General features: G+C 48.1%; 1 protein-coding gene across 10 annotated transcripts in view; it reads left to right on the top strand.

Moving 5' to 3' along the window:
- The first annotated feature begins 8,910 nt into the window (after positions 1-8,910).
- MAP4K4 (mitogen-activated protein kinase kinase kinase kinase 4) overlaps positions 8,911-18,996 on the top strand; it is a 165,277-nt gene continuing 155,191 nt past the window's right edge. For 6 of the 10 annotated variants that reach the window (XM_034059983.1, XM_034059988.1, XM_034059986.1 and 3 more), the window contains exons 1-2: positions 8,912-9,732; positions 10,059-10,124. In XM_034059983.1, coding sequence (XP_033915874.1) covers positions 9,676-9,732; positions 10,059-10,124 — 123 coding nt within the window. In that variant the 5' untranslated portion in view covers positions 8,912-9,675. Of the gene's footprint in view, positions 9,733-10,058; positions 10,125-18,996 lie in introns of all 10 variants that reach the window. The other 4 variants (XM_034059981.1, XM_034059984.1, XM_034059980.1 and 1 more) reach the window with 1 other exon arrangement.

The following is an 18,996-nucleotide window of genomic DNA, read 5'->3' as shown; positions in this document are numbered from 1 at the left end:
TAAATGGGTGGAGTTGGTCAACAGAGCATCCCTGCAGTTTCACAAGAAGGGCTATGCTAATTCACAGCAGTTAAATATCTGCTCCTTTGACTTCACTGTGCTAGTCAAATGGGTAGTTACACAGGACTGCACAGCTGAAAATCTTAAAAGCTAGCATGGCATGATAGAGCATTGACCAGCTGCATGGTATTCATTGCACCAGCCTCAGATGTCTTCTGCATCCAAAATCACCATGCCTTCTTCAAAGACAGTGCTAAGATACTGTTTCTCTGAGCTACTTTATCTGTCTGTTTCAGGATGAGACGAACTGTACCTTGGAGCTGCTTACTTCTTTCAGTCAACTGTTAAAGGAAGCTTAGGTGATCATCTTAGACATAGCCATGCAAAATGGAAAGGTGAATCCCATGTGTTTTGCCTGGAGATGCTAGCCCTCTGTAGAACCTCCTTATTCAGAGTTTCTGTTATGTCCAGAAGACCCCCAAAAGCCTTCACATTCCAAAAGATAAACAATAATGTTCATTAGGAAGTTCTTCACTAACAGTTACACTGAGGACCTTTACCAAACTGCTGTGTCACAGCAGCCCTGAGATTTGGTTTGCTTAAAATCAGATCACAGAGTATCATACAGAAGAGCCATCTGGTAAATCAACAAGACCTAGAAGAAAAGAAAACGACACAGAATGCCCTTTCAAGCCAAACTGTAGCTAAAATACTTTGCCTCTCATCAAAACCCAGCAATGCCCCATAACATTTAACCTTTTACTATGTTTTAATGACAATGTTTTGTTTAAAAAAACCCAAAACAACAAACCCAACAGTACCTGGAGGATTACCTTGTGTCAATCACTGGCCCAAGGGTGACTAATACTTTTCGTTTCAACCATCTATTATGACCAGTGGGTGTCTTTTGTTAAATTATATACTGCATGGTGATGCCTAAAGGCTTTGTCTCTTCCCACAGGCCTTTCCCTGGCATTTTTATTGACATGTCAGCAGCAGTCCCATGAAATCTTGGCTTTGCTGTTGGAGCTAATTTAAGAAGTTGCCAATGCCATTTCATCATTTCAGTTTCCCAAATGCCCCTCTTTGCTGTCATGGCCTTCTTGGTGATGCCACTGCCAGAAATCAGAACTGATTCACTTCTTCTGGGACAGTGTTATTCCTGCTGTTCGGCCCTGCAAAGTCTGGTTCTGGAAACAGGAGCTGCCCACAGAGAGGGCAGTGCTCTGTGGTGTGAATACAGGTACGAGGCGTCGGGGAAGGGAGGAGAGGGAAAATCTTAAATTGGCTTCATTAACAAAGCCAGAGTTTCCTGAAATTATGGCTTCTGCGGACCTCATGCTGTACAAAATGAAAGGGAAACTTAAACCAATTAAGCCTGTGTATTAATTGTGGAAATCCTTACATTTCCTTCAACAGCTCTGGGGTTTTAGTTTTTCATTCGAAAGGACAGTTAATTTTTACCTCCGCTTTTTTTCTCCCTTTTTTTTTGCATTTTGGTGATAATTCACCCTTTGTTTTTAGAATGTCTTTCACAACGTAACTCCCTACTCAGTGTAAAATATAACACAAAATGAAAATCCTTTCAATATTCAAATAAAAGTCACTTGGAAACTGAAGAAGAAAGCTTTCAAAGGGCAGCCTTCAGTAGCCTTAATGTTTGTTTAAAATATATGCTTTAGACTTTAATTTTGATTTCTGTAATTTACGTCGCTTAAGCCACAGTCCTCAAAGATTTATGAATTCTCAGGGAGTTTGCACAAGGCATGAAGTTCAACGCGAGGATAATGTGCAGGGTTGAAGGCAGCTGTACTCAGACCAGGGCACTGTGAGAATTTATGCTCTCACAGCCTTCTTGCAGAAGCCCACTGTTGGAGGAAGTGCATTGGCTTCATTCTGGCAATGTGGTAACTTCTGTACCAGCTCTGGCCATGGTTACAGGTCGGTTATTACCGGATCTGTGGGCTTTTTGGGATCAGCTTGATCTGGATCAGATATAAGCACACAATAATCTTCTTTCTGTTCAGATAGCCCAAGTATACAGAAATATTTCTGTACCAGCTTTATGCTTTTATACCAGATTTAAGCTGGCCACAGTACCTGCTCCATCAGATGTTTTGGGATAAAATGACTCCTTCGGAAGTTTTTGAACCCATGTGAATTGTCAGAGTAACTATTTACAGGTTCAGTGCTTTGTATCATGTTGTTGTGGCATATCTGACTCAGTATGTGGCACATCGAGACTATGCTCAGGGCCACGTCAAAACTGGGCTGAAGTTCTTGAGATGTAATCCCTGCCAACCCCCTCAGGAGCCTGTTAGGCTTGCAAACTCGACTTGAACTGTGTTTATACAAGGTGGTTGTCTATGAAACAGAAACCCAGCCACCTCCCCGCTCACTTCTTTGCTTGTTTCTGCTCTTTCCCCACACTGTGAGCACAACTGAGCTGGATAAAACGAAATCTGAAAATAAGGGTTATTTCCAATGATGTGTTTGATCACATGGCTGTGCAAGTAAAGGCACTGGCACAGCAAGGGCAGTGCCATGACAGGAACAAAAGAGCAGGAGGAAAAGCACAGGATACGTGCCCATGTGCTTGGTGGAGAAGGCTTGGGAAATCCTTACACAAGCACTGCCTGTAGAGAAATGCTTACAGAGCCCCAGCAACCATCACGCTGGCAGAGCAGCTTTTCTTATGCAAGGGCACAAATGTGAAATGAGCAGGTTGTCTCTCAGCCTTGTTCATTGTCCTGAAGCATGGATCTCAAAAACTCTGGGTGAGCATCCCCAGGTGCCCCTGGGTGAGATAAGGCACATCAAGACGAACATGAGGAGGGACAATTAGCCCAGAGGAGTTCTGACGCAGACAGGGAGGAAAAAAGTTTGCTCACAGCGGCTACAGATATGGCTCAGGGCCCTGTATAAGAGGTGAAATAAGTGTCACGGTTGGGTCACGAGAAGATAACTACAAGCCAGCTTAGCTACAAGCAGAGATAGCTTGTGACAGCCAGCCACACTTAGTAATTGCATGCTTTGTGTGATAGATAGCAGGACCAGAAACAGCTAACTTATTTAAACTTAGGGCACGGGCAGTGTCCAAAAATATACCCAGGGTTATAAGGATACCCTTGTAATCACCAATTACCCCAAGCATGTAACAATATTTTTATGTGGGGTTTATGTACTTTTTAATGCCAGCTTTAAGCCTGTCTGCAGGACTGACAATTCCCAGTGTGATGTGAACTGCAAGGTCCTGTGCTGTGCTGTCAATTCAGTCTGGGTAGATCTATTAGGGGTGTGGAGTCACAGAAAGACTGTAGCAGCATGAAATCACTCCTCCTCATCCTGTTCTGTTGCAGGGACAGGAGCAGCTTCCTTGTGGAGGCTGTGGTTCTGCTGCTGTAAATTCTGTATGGGTATGTTCAGAACCCGATTCAAAATGCCCCAGCTAGGTGATGCAAATTGCTGAACTTTGCTGGTTTGGATTTGTTACAGATTTTCCTGGGAGCACATTGTCCTGGCAAACCTCATACCATTCAGCTATCAGCTTCTCACATCCTAAGGCTTTTGGTGGACCAGGTACCATATGTCTCCACCACACCCAGTGTAAAAGCATAAGGAAGATATAAACACCTTATCACATTATTTTCATAAGAACACTGTCATATGCTCACTTCAGATCTGGATTGAGTTAGAACTGCTGGGTGTTCCAGTACTGCACAGGTGTGATAGAACAGGACTAATGTTGTCTCCCTAGGCTATACTGCAATGCCATTTGAGGTAACTCACCCCAAAATGACCTACATCTCTGTGCAACAACCTAAGGAATTCCTGCTTTCACATTACTGCCCACCACTCCTTCAAAGCAGGGTGCTAGGAAGAGGTAAAGCAAAGCCTGCAAGAAATGGAAAAAAGGTGTTTTCTGTTTTGCTAGGGTCAGCCCAGGTACTCGACACAGGTGAGCTGTACTGGAACAGTTGAAGAGCTGCACAGATGTGGAGCCTGGCAGAATTGCTGACAGTGCCGACAGTGCTGTGCCTTCCTGCCCAGCACCAAGCAGCCGTGGGAAGTACTCTGCCTCACTTTGCCACTCTTCCCATGCTAGCAGGAGTGCTATATTTAGGCAGCCCATGTTCCAGGAGCCCTGTCAATCCAGTCCCTGAAACGCTAACAGAGGAAGCCAGGGGGTGAACAGGAAGCTGGTGGATGGCCCCAAAACATACAGCTGGTGGCAAGCTGCTCCTTCTGGGCCCTGTGCAGCTCAGTGTCACCTATAGTGTAATCTACATGTGCTTCCCTGTCCTTGGGTCCAGCTACATGCCTGAGCCTTGCCTGCATGCCAGTATGAGGGTATCAGTCTGGGAGGCAGGGAAGTACTGCAGGGATGGGGGGAGCAGCAGGATGTCAGCAGCAGCAGTGAGGGCACAACTGGGCAACCTAGCTGCAGGGACATGTCCCATGTCCATATGGCATTCAGATGCAGCATGGAAGAACCTGGGTGTGCCAGCAGTGCTCACACAGAGCAGTCCACACATGGAGGTGTGAGATAGTGGTGGTGGAAGCAGCAGAGGAGCATAAGCTGGAGGAAGGCTGATAGTGTGGCACCCTTCTGTATGTGCTCTGCTCCCGTATGCCTTGTAATCACCAGCACAGGGAGAACTCACCCAGCATGAGAACAAGCAGTCTTTAGAGCCTCCCAGCCTCCCTCTGGTCTTGGGAGCCCGCTTGCAGCAGGAGAGCTGTACTGTGCAAAGACTCACCCAGCCTTGGTTTCTAATCTGTCCTCTGCTATTCCTCACCCTAGACTGAGACTTCCTGATGCACTTCCCTGGCCAAGGAGTGAACCATTTCCCTAGACAGTACAATGGGGCACATGTCTAACACTTCACAGTATCAAGGAGGTCAAAGTCACTCCCATTTTCCACACAGGGAAAAGGAGTGGAGGCAGGAAATGAGATGCCCCAAGGCTACAGGATGAATCAGTAGCAGAAGCAAAATGAAAACTCAGAACTTCCTGTCTCTTTACTCATCTCCTTGAACACTGTTGATGATTAAGCTCTTAAAAAGTTAATGCAGTTGATGACCTCTACATCTCTGGTCAGTGATTAGGGCCCAAGTGTATTAAATGTGGAAAAGAATAAGCACAGTTTCAAAGAACTGGGAGGAAAAAAAACAGAGAACAAGGAATTTCTTTTGTGACTACAACATAAACGTTGGGTTCCCATTATTCCCACAGTGCCTCTTCCAGTAAGGAAGGAAGCTGCTCTAGTTCTACCCCTGTGGGTCCACCGAGATTTGAAATCGGTTTAAGCCACAGCTACCACCAAGAGGCAATGCTATGGTTACACTTCCTCCCCTGCACATAGTTTCTGCCCCCCCTCCCTCTCACCAACACAACTGCTCCAACAGGCATACGAGGAGCCAGCCCAGGGAACTGATCAATTGTAACATCAAAAAGTCTTTTCCTTTCTCCTGAGCTATCATTGCACAGCTGTATGAAAGCTTATGCTGACACAAGAGATGAGGTGCCAGACAGAGAACAAAAGGCTGGAGAAAGGGAGCCTCAGCCTCGGTCCTTCAGGGATGCTGAAACTGCTCAGGGAAGCTCATCTCTGTTCCATTAGCTGCTGCAAGCCCAGGGAGCAGGAACCAGTGCGACTGTGTCCGAGGGTGACAGAAAGCAGCATAATGACCCTGCAGCTTTCTCTTGCTTTGTTCCCAAAGAGATGGAGCTGACTCAGATTTTTTGATGCTTCTACTTAGTTTGTCATTAGAAGACAGAGTCATTTACTGCTCTGTGTGTGGGGTGACTGTCCACAGGGCTGAAATTGCCTATTCTTGCATTTCATCTGCATTATGATTTCCAATGGATGTCTCACTCTGTCTCCTTCAGGGATGCTGGTTTCACTCCATGAGGAAGCCCAAACAGACTGCTCATCTTCTTTCCAGTGGTTTTAGGTTTGGGCTTTTAACCTTTAGACTTTTCAAACTTGGGTAAATACGCTGTGCTGGTGAAGAGCATAATGAACATGTGAACAGTGGTTTTGGCCACAGTCAGAGAGACTTCTTCCTGGAGAAAGCAACCCTTTCATCCCTCTGCTTGTGTAGGAAGGAAAAGGAAGGTGAGGTAGTGCGGTGCTTCACCCCCAGGAACTACCAGGAAGTGGCATTTACTGCTTTATGAAAACTGCTTTTTTTCCCTTAAAATTAGGGGACGCACCAATTTTCAAGGGTTCACAATCTTGTTGTTAGCACTTTTGCTTCTTTAGTGGTCTTCTAGCTTCTTTCGGTATCTGATACGATACTAAAACCAAACAACAAAACTCACTGTAGTAAAATATAAGCTCAAAGATGAGCTGGGACACTATGGTGGAGCCACATCAGAGCTATAATGGTGAAAATGTGTATTTGGGCTCAGAGCCTCAGCTCTGAAAAAACTCAGACTGTATTTTCAGGGGCACAGGAAAGGTGTTACATACTGAGTATGGACAACTTGAGTCCAGAGCCTAGGCTTGAAAATCCTTATTTTATCCAGAAGGACACTGCAAGTCTCTGAGTAGTATGGAAAGGGTCTGTGGCATTATAATAGATTTGTTCCACAGCAATGTCTTTTTTATACTCAACAACAGTGAAAAAAGGGAGTAGCAGGAGAGGACTGGGAACCAGGACATCACCATGATGTTGCATGGGGAACCATCATGAAAATGATATGGGAAATTCTTCCCTTGTATTAAAAAATAAGTCATCAGAACTAGAAATGGTCCAGTTTGGGGCCTACAGGGATGCGGGTGAGGGACTCTTCATTAGGGACTGGAGTGACAGGACAAGGGGTAACAGGTTAAAACTTAAACAGCAGAGGTTTAGATTGGATATAAGGAAGAAATTCTTTACTGTTAGGGTGGTGAGGTACTGGAATGGGTTGCCCAGGGAGGTGGTGAATGCTCCATCCCTGGCAGTGTTCAAGGCCAGGCTGGATGAAGCCTTGGGTGATATGGTTTAGTGTGAGGTGTCCATGCCCATGGCAGGGGGGTTGGAACTAGATGATCTTAAGGTACTTTCCAACCCTAACTATTCTATGATTCTAAGTATGGAATGGCTTCCATTCATGGTATCACTAAAAAGACCAGAACTTGCTAGCTGGCAAAAACCGAGGGGGAACACAACAGTCTATTGAATGTAATGGAAAAAATGAGTAGGAAATGGCTGTTGTCCCATCCAGCACAAGTCAGCCACAGATCCTTTCAATCTAGCAGATGATGGTTTGAAGCCAATGAACAAAGTTAGTCTCCCCAAGCAGCTAGTTCCTCTTTGGAACTCCCTGCCAGGGGACACTTTAAGAGCCAGAACCATGTATGAATCTACAAAGTAAATGGACAATCTAATGGAAGGCAAAAATCACCAAAGACTATGAAATGAGGTGACACATTCTGCCAAAGAACTCCCTGGGCTGCAGAGAACTGGGAGGATGCCCTAGAGAAGTATCACTGGATGGTTAACATATCCCTCAGCATCCACCACTGGCTACTTGTGGAGACGGTAGGATGCTGGGCTGTTCTCATGCATAAGAAGACAGAGTTAAATTAGCCATGTACTGCAAACCAGGCCGATGATAACAAACCTTTGTGGAAATACACTTTTCAAAACTTACTGCATCTTTAGACCTGATCCTGCTACTGTGTGCATGCACTCAGATGGATGCAGCACTCAGCCCATTGCAAATCAATTGCCTTCTTATGCCTATGGGTTGCTGTACAGAGGAAAACAGTTGCCTGCTCCGGCCCAGGGTTTCCTTTCTTTGTAGCTGCAGTTTAAGTGAAAATGAAGTACACCATTAAACTGTTATGGTAATTTATCCTTACACTTTCTGCTCAACAGGTTTGCTTTGTTTTAAAAGCATGTTTCTGTGATACTTATAGCTATGTATATGTAAGTTTGTGGTTAAAGTAGAAGAGACAGGAAAACCTTGGTTCCCACAGGAAACGTAACTCGACCTCTTGCAAGCAGGTAACACTTTTGCCATGTCGGTGTGATAAAGAACTTCAATGAGAGACAAATCCTGCCAAGGTTTACACCTGCACGCAATTGCCTGATGTGACTAGCTTCAGAGTGGTTAATGAGACTTTTCCATGATTCAGATGCTGCTGCAGGATGCTTTTGGGTGGGAATGGGGCCTAAGACAATGCCGGCTGTCAGTAAATGGTGTGTTAAAATCACAGCACCATCCTAGCAGTGCTGGACCTGGCTCTGCAGGCTAGGGTTTGCCTCTGTGTCTGCAGACGTCTCTTGATGGGGCAGGGACTTTTTTCCTGTGGACCTAGGGTCTCGAGGCGGGGGCACAAAGAGAGAGATACGGGTTTGTGTGCGGGGAGGAAGAGGTGGGAATGGAAAATACCCCCACGCCCCACCCCACGGGCAATGCCTGTCGCGACAGCCCAACATTGACCCTGCTGTCCCCCTCCATAACCGCCGGGGGCCGGCTGGCACACGGTCCCCTTCCTTGCCCACGCCTAGGGGCAGCGGCAGGCTGGGGGGGCCCACAGCAGCCGACCCGTCTGAGCCCGTTCTGCCGCCTCGGCCCACGGCCCTACGCGGACACGAGTGGGCTCCGCCACACACCCCCCATCCGTCCCATCGGGGCTATTGTTGGAGTGCGGACAGCAGCGGTGGCAGGAGTACCGCTGCCGCGGCCGCTCCCCTCCCTGTTCTCCGTGTCTCTTTCTCTCCCCGCGAGTTTACCCAGCAGTGCTTTGGTGCGGGCGCGTTTCCGCCGGTTTTTCCTGTTGGAGAAGGGAAGGGGGAGCTGTTTTCTTTCTCTCCCTCCCTCCCCGCTCGCAGTATATTTTGTATCCCTTTTCTCCTCCTCCTCCTCTTCCTCCTCCCTCTCCTCCTCCTCCTCCCCGGCTATCTTTGTCTGGCTCGCAGCACCCCACTCCAGCCGCGCGCCCGTGCCCCGCCGCTGCCGGGACGCGCAGCCGCTGCCCGTCGGTGCCCGGCGCCGTTTCATGCGAGGGCAGCGCCGCGGAAAGGGCTCGGAGGCGGCGGGGGCTCCGCCGCGACGCTGGGCGTGAGCTCTCCCCAACCCCCCCATGCAAGAGCGGGGCCGCGGCTGCCGGCTCCCGGCGTGAGTGCCGCCGCCCCGGCCGGGCCGAGCCGAGCCGTGCCATGCCCGGGCAAAGGGTGCACCGTGAAGCTACCAGAGGCTGCCGGCCCCGGCGCCGCTCCTGCCGCCGCCGCCGCGACATGGTGTGAGCTCGCTGCCGCCGGGCACCCACCGACCGATACACCGAGCGAGCGAGGGAGCGACCGGCCAGGGCACCGCCGCCCGCCTCGGAGGGACCCAGCCCCGCAGTGCACCCCGGGGAGACAGAGGGACCGCAGCACCCCTCTCCTTCCTTCCTTCCTCCCTTCCTTCTTTCCTTCCTTCACCTCCCTCTCCCCCCTCCTCCTCCTCCCACCATCCATCTATCTATCCATCATCCCCCCCGCCAACCCCTCCCAATGCTGAAGAGTTTCAACCCGGCGGGGCTGGAGTGAAGAAGGGAAGGGCGGAAGGGAGGAGAGGAGCTCCGCGCAATTCACAGCTGCTCCGGGGAGGGGGGAGCGGCGGCCTTGCTGTTATTTAACAGAAGAAAAAAATAAGGAAAAAAATACATATATAAAGGAAGAGACGGGAAAATGGCGAACGATTCTCCTGCAAAAAGTCTGGTGGATATCGACCTTTCCTCCCTGCGGGTGAGTGCCGGGGTGGGGATCCCCCCGGGGCCGCCGCTCCCCTGGCCGGGGCTGCCGGGCCGGCGGTGGTGGTGGGAGCGGCCGGGGCTGGGTGCGGGTCCGGTGTCGGGGCGCGGGGGGCCGGCGGCCGTGGCGGCGTGCGGGGAGCCCCGCGGGGGGAGCGCGGCCCTGGGCTGCTTTTCCTTTGTTTGCATGTATTGGCATGTGCGTGGAAAAACAGGGCGCAACAGCTGCACGCCGCCAGCAGCCATCGCCTGACAAAGTGTAACCCCGCTTCTCTTCTCCCCCCCTCACCCCCACCCCTCTCTGCCCCTTCTGTCCCCCAGGACCCCGCTGGGATTTTTGAGCTGGTGGAAGTGGTTGGCAATGGCACGTACGGGCAAGTCTACAAGGTTTGTGGCAGCGTTTCTTCTCCTTTTATTGTTGCCGTTTGTCGAGAGGGTACCCGGTGGCTGTGCCGGGCTGAGCGCTCGGCGGAAGGCGGGCAGCCCGCTGTGGTGGGGGGTGATAAAAATGTTGTCCTTGTCATTGTTACTGCCCGTGACAAGTTTGGCAGCCTCTCGGCTTCAGCGTTTACAGCGGGGCAGGAATTACTGTCCACAGCGCACATCCTGAGATGGTGAAATAGTCTTTTATTGTCTTTATTCCCCGTGCCTTCTCCCCAGAGAAATAACCGAACGGGGTGGACACTGTCGGAGTGTGTTGTGGCTGTGCAAATAGGTCCATGGGCTTATTTAAAATTGCTGCTGGAAGTCCTCATGCAAGTTGCTGCTGCTGCGGTGACTTTAGACAAAGGCATTGGCCTTCGTTAATATTGTCACCCTGTTTTCCTTGTTGGAAAACCGTCAGAGTGCTGAAACTGTGGAGTCAGGACTGAGCGGTGCCACATCCAACCCTGCATGGTTTTGTGGGGTCAGGGTGACAATGATAAGCAGTCAAAGCAGGGTAGCTTATTTTGTGGAAATCAGAATTCCCAGAATAACCTGTTTGACAAGTGTATGGCTTTAAAAAATAGAAATCGGAGGGTGCCCATATGTGTGTGAAGTGAGCCTGCCTTTTTTTTCTTCCCCTCCAGTGTGCAGTCAGTGGAACAAACAAATCTTGAGGTTCCATGACTTTGCAGTGAGTGCTGGCTACCAGGATGACTAATTATTCGCACAGTCCTAATGCTTGGCGAAAGGCTGAAGGCTCCGGCGTTAAGCTGTGTAGAAATGAAAGGCACATTTGCAGGGGGAAGGAGAGGTGACCGATGGTGCCTTTCTGCTTTGTTTTTATTTTCTATTATATTTATTTATTCTTTTGCTTGTAAACAAGGCAGAATAATTGGTGAGTTCCCCTGATGGTGAGATACTGCCGCTTGCAGCTCCAGTAACTAAATAAAGCACTTTGGTGCCTCTTCGGCAAGCAAAACACATGTCAGTTTGTTTTGAGGGCGTGAACCTCAGCCTTAGTACTGATGGAGAGGTAGTCTGCCTGCGCTGCTGCCAGTTGCATGTGAAGACTGGAGGTGGAATAACCAGGCTGCTGCTGTTGGCAGAAGGCTGGGGAAAAGGATGTGGCTCAGAAGGCCAGAGAGGAAGGGGGAGATGAGTTCTGCACTTCATACAATCATAGAGTGGTTTGGGTTGGAAGGGACCTTAAAGCTCATCTAATTCCACCCACCCCCCCTCCAACCCCCCCGCCATAGGCAGGGACATCTTCCACTAGAGCAGGTTGCTCAAACCTGACCATTCATTTTTTCCTCCCTAGCATTGAATTTCTGACAACTTAAATGGCACCATTTGTGTATTTTCTGTAGTCCTTCTGCTCCCAGAGCTTGCATCACCTGAACCTTCTTACATAAAGAAAAAGTAGGGCGTGAATGTGTGACTTGAAACTCTCCTGTTAATTATTGCAATTTGTGCATTGTTTCTTGGCTTACTTGTTAATACTTTGACTTAATGAGCAAAGTTCTGGGTGGTTTAAGAGCCTTGACAATAGAAATCTTAAACTTCATTTTCCTTGGGTATGCTAGAACCCTCCTGGAATAGTCAGCATTAGAAATGAAACTCAGCATATGCATTTATTGACTTGGAAGAGTGAATGACACCTAAGGTCTGAGGGGCATTTGTGTCGCTCTGATAACGGGGAGCAGGAGGTGATTTCTGTCAGGGAGTTAGTTTAAGTGTGTATCTGATGAGGTTTCCCCTGCCCTTCCTCATGGTTTCCTCTTGCCTGGTGACTGAGGGCATGGTACTTTGGGTGCCAGGGATAAACGAAATAGGTAAATACTGCTTTGCGATGTTGGACAGCAATGGATTGTCAGCTGTGTAAGTTTGGATTGGCACTGCTGCTTCTTAGGCATTTGTCCACCTTTGTGTACAGAGTCCTGACATGTGGACACCTGGCAGGGTTGTATGTAAACAAAAAACACCAAAACAACAAACTTCCTTGTTGTGATTAAACCTGGGCTTTCTTCTTAAAATAATGCGGTTATATGAAAAAAACCATAGATCAGTGCAGTAGGATTTAGCTTTTCTCAGCCACTCTTCTGTTAGGAAAAATGCTCCAGGGACACCAGAAATAAAACTCTGTGTGTAAGTGGTGAGGGCTTTCGGAGGAACTGCATAACCGAGGGAAAAACGTGGTTACGCTGTGTTTGCTTGTTGCCTTCCGCTTTCCTCCTACCCAGCAACCTCTCCTCGGAATCCCTCTTCCCAGATGGTCTTATTTCCCTTCCCAGCAGTCTGTCATCCCAAGGGACTGGCAGTGGGGGGAAGGGATAGGTAGGTTGTCTGTGGAGCTGTGTGTGCCCCCACATGTGTGGGGCAGCGTTAGTTTGATGTACTTCCACGCTGGTGTATCGGCATCGGCGATGATGTCACCCGGGAGCGGGATTGGCTGGCTACCTGCCACTGCGGGAGGACGGAGGGAGCGGGAGAGGGCATGACGTTATCTCTTTGTCTAGCTCATACACCCCGGCGACGATACCGAAGGTTGTGTGCCATGCTGGGCAGTCTGCTTTCCAGCCCGGGTGGGAAGGGCACTGCACCGACCTGTTGAAAAGCAGAAAATAGTCCTGTTCTCCTCTTTGCCTCAGCTGGGCTTGCTGGAAATAGCTCATCTCTACCAAGCTAAAGATATTTCTATACATAGTTCTACCATAGCTATTTATTTAGCTATATATAGGTGTATTGATGTATATTGGAACATGAAATACAAGGGCAGCCCTTGTTTATTTGGCATCTAAATGCAAGTGGAGTTGCATGCTGTCATGGAGCAGTGTGGATCCTCCTGGGATTTTATGCCATTAAATGGGTTGGCTTATGTGGAGTGTACTGTAGGCCTGAAACCTTGCTGGTGAGGTTTTAAAAATACCAAGTTTTCAGCTGCTGTGTTGAAGTCTATGGAGTTTTATGTTATTTTCATCTTCGTAACCTGGCTTACACTTCTCCTATGTGAAGGAGCCTTGTGTTTCCAGAGGAGCTTGTTACACAGCAGTGAATGGGGGAAGCCTGAGTTCCCCAGGCCTGGGTGCCCAAAAGACATGGGTTGTTCTGGGGAAGCCTTTGTGCAGGGGAAGGGGCTGTGGCAGGAGTGTTTTATTCATCTTAGGGCAAAGCAGAGCTCATCCAAAGTCCTGGGGAATGGAAAGCCAGCCTGGAAGTTGTTTGCTGTTTTGTAGTCAGTTCAAAATCTGGGAATAGTGACACAGAAGAAAGAAGGAAGCATCTGCAAATAGCATCACTTGTAAATTAGAAAGCAAAGGGTTAAGTGTTGCAGAGCAGAGTTCCCTCCGAAAACACTGGCTTCGGAAGGAACCCCCAGAGTCCTTGAATGCTTTTAAGGAGCTCCACGCCTCTGCTGCAGTTTGCAGAGGAGTTTTGCCCTGCAACAGGTTGGTATCAGCTGATGGGAGTGAGAGGCATGTGCGGGCTTGTCCCTGCCTGCCTGCCTGCAGCAGGCAGAGCTGGCGTTGGAGCTCACCTGCCTGGGGCTGGAGCCCCTGAGCCCTCTTGTAACCAGTAGAGTAGTGATGTGCCAGCTTTAAACAGTGAGGTGCAAGCAGGGGTTGATGCCAGTGCACAGAATTCAGCAGAAAACCGGCGATAGTCTGTAACTGTGCTTTTGTGTGCATGCTGCTGTCTTGTAGGGTGGCTGTGCCTCCAGTCCCTGTCACTGCTGAGCTCTCTCCTGCTTCACCTGAGCTCTTCGGTGTAGGTGGAACTCGTAGCCAGTTTACCGAATGATCAGCTGCCTTCAGGACTTTATATCTGATCTTTTGCAAATCGTGGAGGAGCATTTCTAGCATTGCTGTGGTCAGATTTTAGTTTTTCACATCCAGCAGTAAGCTTCATTTGAAGTTTGGCTTGCACAAAATGAAAACAATCCTGAAATTTGCCTCGAGATAAGATTCAAACTGGGTGTTTGCTTCCTTTCTGTTTTTTTCTAAATGCAGAAATGACACCTGTGAGCTAAAGGGATTGGTTAATACTTAGCACATATTAAAATCTCTGTCATCTGATTGTTTGTGGAGGCACAAGTGTTAATTCTGTTCTTGAGACTGAACTGTGTGAGGCTACTCAGTCACTTCATTTATTTCGGGGTGTACATATGTGATTTTAAAGACAGTTAACATGTTGAAATAGCTGTTGTGAGTGTGCTATTATAACTTGCAGATAGACATCCTAATTCCCTTGTAGCAGTGATGACTGGGGGGAAGGCTGGTTTTGTGTGAGTTCTGAGGCATCACAGGAGTGCACTAGGAAGAGGAGAATTAGGGATGATATTCCTAATTGCCCTCAGCACAGGCTGGTGTGGCTTTAGAAGAGTCTTGTAATAGTTAATTCATAGTGAAGGCTTCTTTTGTTGATTTATGTTGCAGCCTTCCAAAACTGCATATAAATGATGTGTATTGTCTAACTGCTGGCTCGTAAAAGGAAATGATGTAAGATGTGATCGTTTAAATGCTGATTTGAAAAGAAATTAAAACTTGGATAAATGTTTTCCCACGCTAAGGATACTCTATTTTTGTCTTAATGGACTTTCTATCTTAGAAGGTGACTGTGTTGCGGGGTAGGAAAGGAGGACAGTGCTTGGTATTCTCTACTAACTCAGCTGAGTTTATTTTTTAGCCCTCCTCCCCTTTTCCTTCTTTCACTGCTAAAGGGACATCATTGTGGATTCAAATGATTTTGTTAACACGAATACAATTCCAGTCTTATCGCTATAAAGGCAAACTGTGCTGAGGGTCAGTGAGGTCACTGGCTTCCAGGAACTGGTTCAGACCAGCTCTCTTAAGTAGGAACTGCCCTTCTTGCCTTCCTCCTCCGACTTTTTGTGGGTTGTATTGCAATGGGAGAGTTAGATGTTGGAGAAACCAGGAAGGACCACGCAGCGGCTGAAGAATACTGGCATTTCTCTGGGTCCTGCAGCTAGATGTTTGTGCCCCTGTTCTACCCTAAATTGGCTGAACTTTTGAGCAGTTCTCCATCACCCAAATCCTTCTTAATTAAATATACAAAAGCTAGGCAGGTGGCCAGTGGGGATTACTGATATTTGTTTTTATTGGAAAAGAAAAAAAGAAAGCAACCTGCTAGTTGTGGGTAACCGCGTGTCCCTCTTGTTCTTCCTCCCCCAGCCCATCTGTCTGTCAAAACGTCTTTTCTTTTGTATCTTGTCTTAAATCAAATTGCAGACTCCCAGGCAGGGACTTCTTATTCCTGGAGTAATCGTAAGAGGCACTCTGGGACCTGGCTGTGTGCAGGGCTTTGGGGTGGTGGATGTGACAGAACACAGCTATATGCTGACTCCTAGGAAGGTTTCTCAGCTTTCTGTAGGGAGATTTTTTCTATTGAAGAGGATAAAATTCCAGTCGAAATAGTCTTGTACTCTCTCCTTGCTTTTTATGTGTGTGTGTGCTCGCTCCCTGTTGGCAATGGTGGGGGTCATTTCCCCAGGCTTGCAAAAGTGGATGGTTTTACCCATAAAACTCTCTGCACCTTGCTCTGGGCATGGAGAGGTGAGCTTTGTTTGTGAAGGCTGAGGACAGGGGTTGTTTTTAGTTTAGGGGTACTGAAGAAAGAAGGGGAGGAAGAACAGAATGTACACCTTCCGTGCCTTGCTTTAGTTTTGCTCTCTCCTGGTAATGGAAATTTTGGTGACTTCTCAACTTCCAGGTACCAGAGCATCAGTGGTAGCATGCAGAAGTGCTTTTTTTGGCCTCTGTGATGATGGCAGGTCTGCGCCTCCCACCCTAGGGAATGATACAGAGGAATGTCCCCAAAGGGAATCCAGCATTACAAGAGGTGTTCACCCTTTGCATTTCCCTGCCTTCAGCGTATACATTTTTTAGTGTAAGTTTTTGAACTAGAATGCCAGCTGACTTTTCTCATGTGGCCTAGCGTGTGTTTTTGTATATACATTATGTCCTAGTCATCCTCTTTTCAAGTGGTGCTTTCTGTTGCAGGAGTGATTTCAGCCGAGTAGGTTATGTACCTCCCTTCTTGAGATCTTTTCCTTGGAGGAAAGTGGTATTTTTGTTTTTCCCATTTTACATTTCTGACTGTACACTGGCTCCACCAGAAGTGTTTCTCCCTGCCTTTCGATGACGTTCATATTTAAGCTCAATCGCATTGACTTGCACAATGCGAGCTTGACTGTAGTCAAAAGTTACAGTCAGATCCTTATCTGCGGCGTTATTTTAGGTCCCAGTCCAAAGAAAGTGGTGGAAAGAATTTGGCTTGCTTGAACGAGAGGTGGATTTGGGAGGGGATCTCATAGCTTTGCACAAGAGTTTTGTTATCAAATACCTTATGCTTGTAGTGTTATGGGTCCCTGGTTGTTTCTCAGGCCGGCACAGGCTCAAGGAAAGATACTGTTGGCTCTAAAGTCAGGCTGCTAATGAGAAGGGGGAGGGAAAAACCCACAACTGTGCATGCTTCTTGGGAACTTTGAGGTAGCTTTGAATGTACAGGACTTGGAGATCTTGACGTTACATCTCTGTATTACTTCCAAAGTGTGTTTTCTGCCTTGGATGTGGTGTGAAACACTTGCACAGAGGTACAAAATGCAACACTGGCTACAAACTGCAGAGTGCTGCCAAATGGTCAATACACTGTTGGGAAGTTCACGATGCCTCCATGCAGCCCTCATTCCCTAGTCTCTTGTCCTGTCCTGAGCAAGGCTTGCTGTGTCTCCTCCTGGGTGGCCAGGGGCTCAGCAGCCCTAACTTCTGTGGTGTTGATTTCAGTGTTAGAGAAAGGGCAGGGCAGCTTTGTGAAGTGAGTACAGACAGGAGACACAATAGTCTTGCAGGCAAAGCAGTCCCTTGCTTTCCTGGGCTTTGCTGTCCTGCAGCAGAGTGAAATCTGCTGCTCCAAATGTAGTGGATAACTACAGTTTGACCTCAGTGGTGTTGGTTTTAATTTGCTGCTGAAGAAGGATGAAATCACAGAGACTGGGGACTGCAGATGCTCACCCTTGCAGGGGACTTGCGCTTCTGAGGCACATGGGGAACAAATAGATGTATGGATAGAGGAGGGTTTTGTCCACTTCATTTGGAAATTGGTGCAGCTAACTCTTGTCTTGAGTGTCCTGTAGCAGGCATGAAGGGTGTTGACATCTCCCTGGGGGTTCTCCCATGTCCTCCCCTTGCTTGATCATGCATCATACTCATAAGTGAAGGAGCAACTCTATGGGAAAATGTGGAGTTAGGAAGAGATAGTGGGACAGCTCGGAGAGAAGCAGCCTACTGAAGGTGAATTTACAGAGGAAAGAAGAGGGTGCAGAAGGAGAAGCTGGCTTAAATAATAAGAGTGACTTGATGGACTATTCATAGTTGAGGGAAACAAAAAGTAGTGTGGAGTCAAGGGAGTGCTTAATACAGGAAAAAGTAAGGGACAGCTTAACTGTCAGTAATAACCACATTAGCATATATAATTCCATATTAAAACCCATATATGTTATGAAAGAGATTAGCTTTTACCCATGGCAGGTCACTAACCACCACGCTTTGGGCTTATGCAGACTAGGGGAATGTTTATTGACACAGGTTTTTGTGCTGATTTCAGCATGGCTGAGGCTGAGGACACCTCCCTCAGCCCACCTTAGCAGTGTTGTGACCATGTGCTAGAATAATTGATGTCTTCTGGGGGAGATTGTTCAACATTCCTGGCAAAATCCTCCTTTCCCACCAAAGCTGCACCTCCCTGGGCTGCTCTGCCACTGTAGTTGTCATTACTGCTGTACAAACAGGACACTGCAAGTGCCAGCAGGTCTTGATCAGCCTGTCTAGTAATAAAACAGCTAATGTGGTAAAACTCCGAACGTGGATGCAGTTATACTGGTATTGTAGTGCTTATCTGGTATGTCTCCGTCACCTCCCTTTGGAGCTGTCCCACGGCATGTTGATAATCCCTGCTCTGTGTGCAGGGATCACAGTGACTCATGGTACCTGAGGCTGAAGGAGCTGCATGGGCTGTAGGCACATGCTTCTTGCAGCAAGGCAGCACTGCCGCTGGAGAAGGTGTGCTGTGGGCTGGGGTCAGCAGCATGGCTGCCGGGGCTGTTGGTGGTGCATTGTGGCTGTTGGTCGGCTTCTTCCCCTGCCACTCTGTACCTCCAGTGCCCCAGTATCTCCCTGGCTCCAGGGCTGCTGGTGCGGCCCACTTGCATAAAGCTCTTTTGACCACCTTGGCCAGGGAAGTCCTAAAAAATCGAGGTTGGATGGGGCTTTGAGCAACCTGGTCTAATGAAGGTGTCTCTGCTCATGGTTGATGATCTTTAAGGTCCCTTCCAACCCAAACCATTCTATAGTCCCTTTGGGAATCTTGCGTTTGCAGCTTTGGAGGCATGGATGCTGCCCTGCTCTGCAGCTGCCTCTGAAGGCTTTCCTTCTTCTAGTGCCACTCTCCACATGTAAACGCTGGTCTTCATGTCCATACATAACATCCATCTGTTTGGTCTTTGGCTCCTCACTCTGTAATGTACTACCCCCAGATGTGGCTTTGGCTTTCAGTATGCTTTTGGAGTCCCCTTCACTTCACTGGACATTTTAGGGCTCTCAAAATTGGGCTGGTTTAGGTTTGAATGTTTGAATTACCATCTTTTTATGTTGTACCAGCACATGATATGGACTTAATTGGCTCTGGTTCCTGCTCCTGGCAGCTTCATCAAGGGACAGAGATGAAATGGGAGGACTTTACTCAGGCAGATAAAGGAATGGCAGCAGCATGAAATACTCAGTTGCACCAAATCTGAGTTTTACTAACTTCCAGAGGACTA

The sequence above is a fragment of the Melopsittacus undulatus genome, chromosome 2 (genome assembly GCF_012275295.1).
Source record: "Melopsittacus undulatus isolate bMelUnd1 chromosome 2, bMelUnd1.mat.Z, whole genome shotgun sequence".
Classification (NCBI taxonomy): Eukaryota; Metazoa; Chordata; class Aves; order Psittaciformes; family Psittaculidae; genus Melopsittacus; species Melopsittacus undulatus.
The sequence above is the reverse complement of the archived record's forward strand: the minus strand, read 5'-3'. Positions and strand labels throughout refer to the sequence as shown.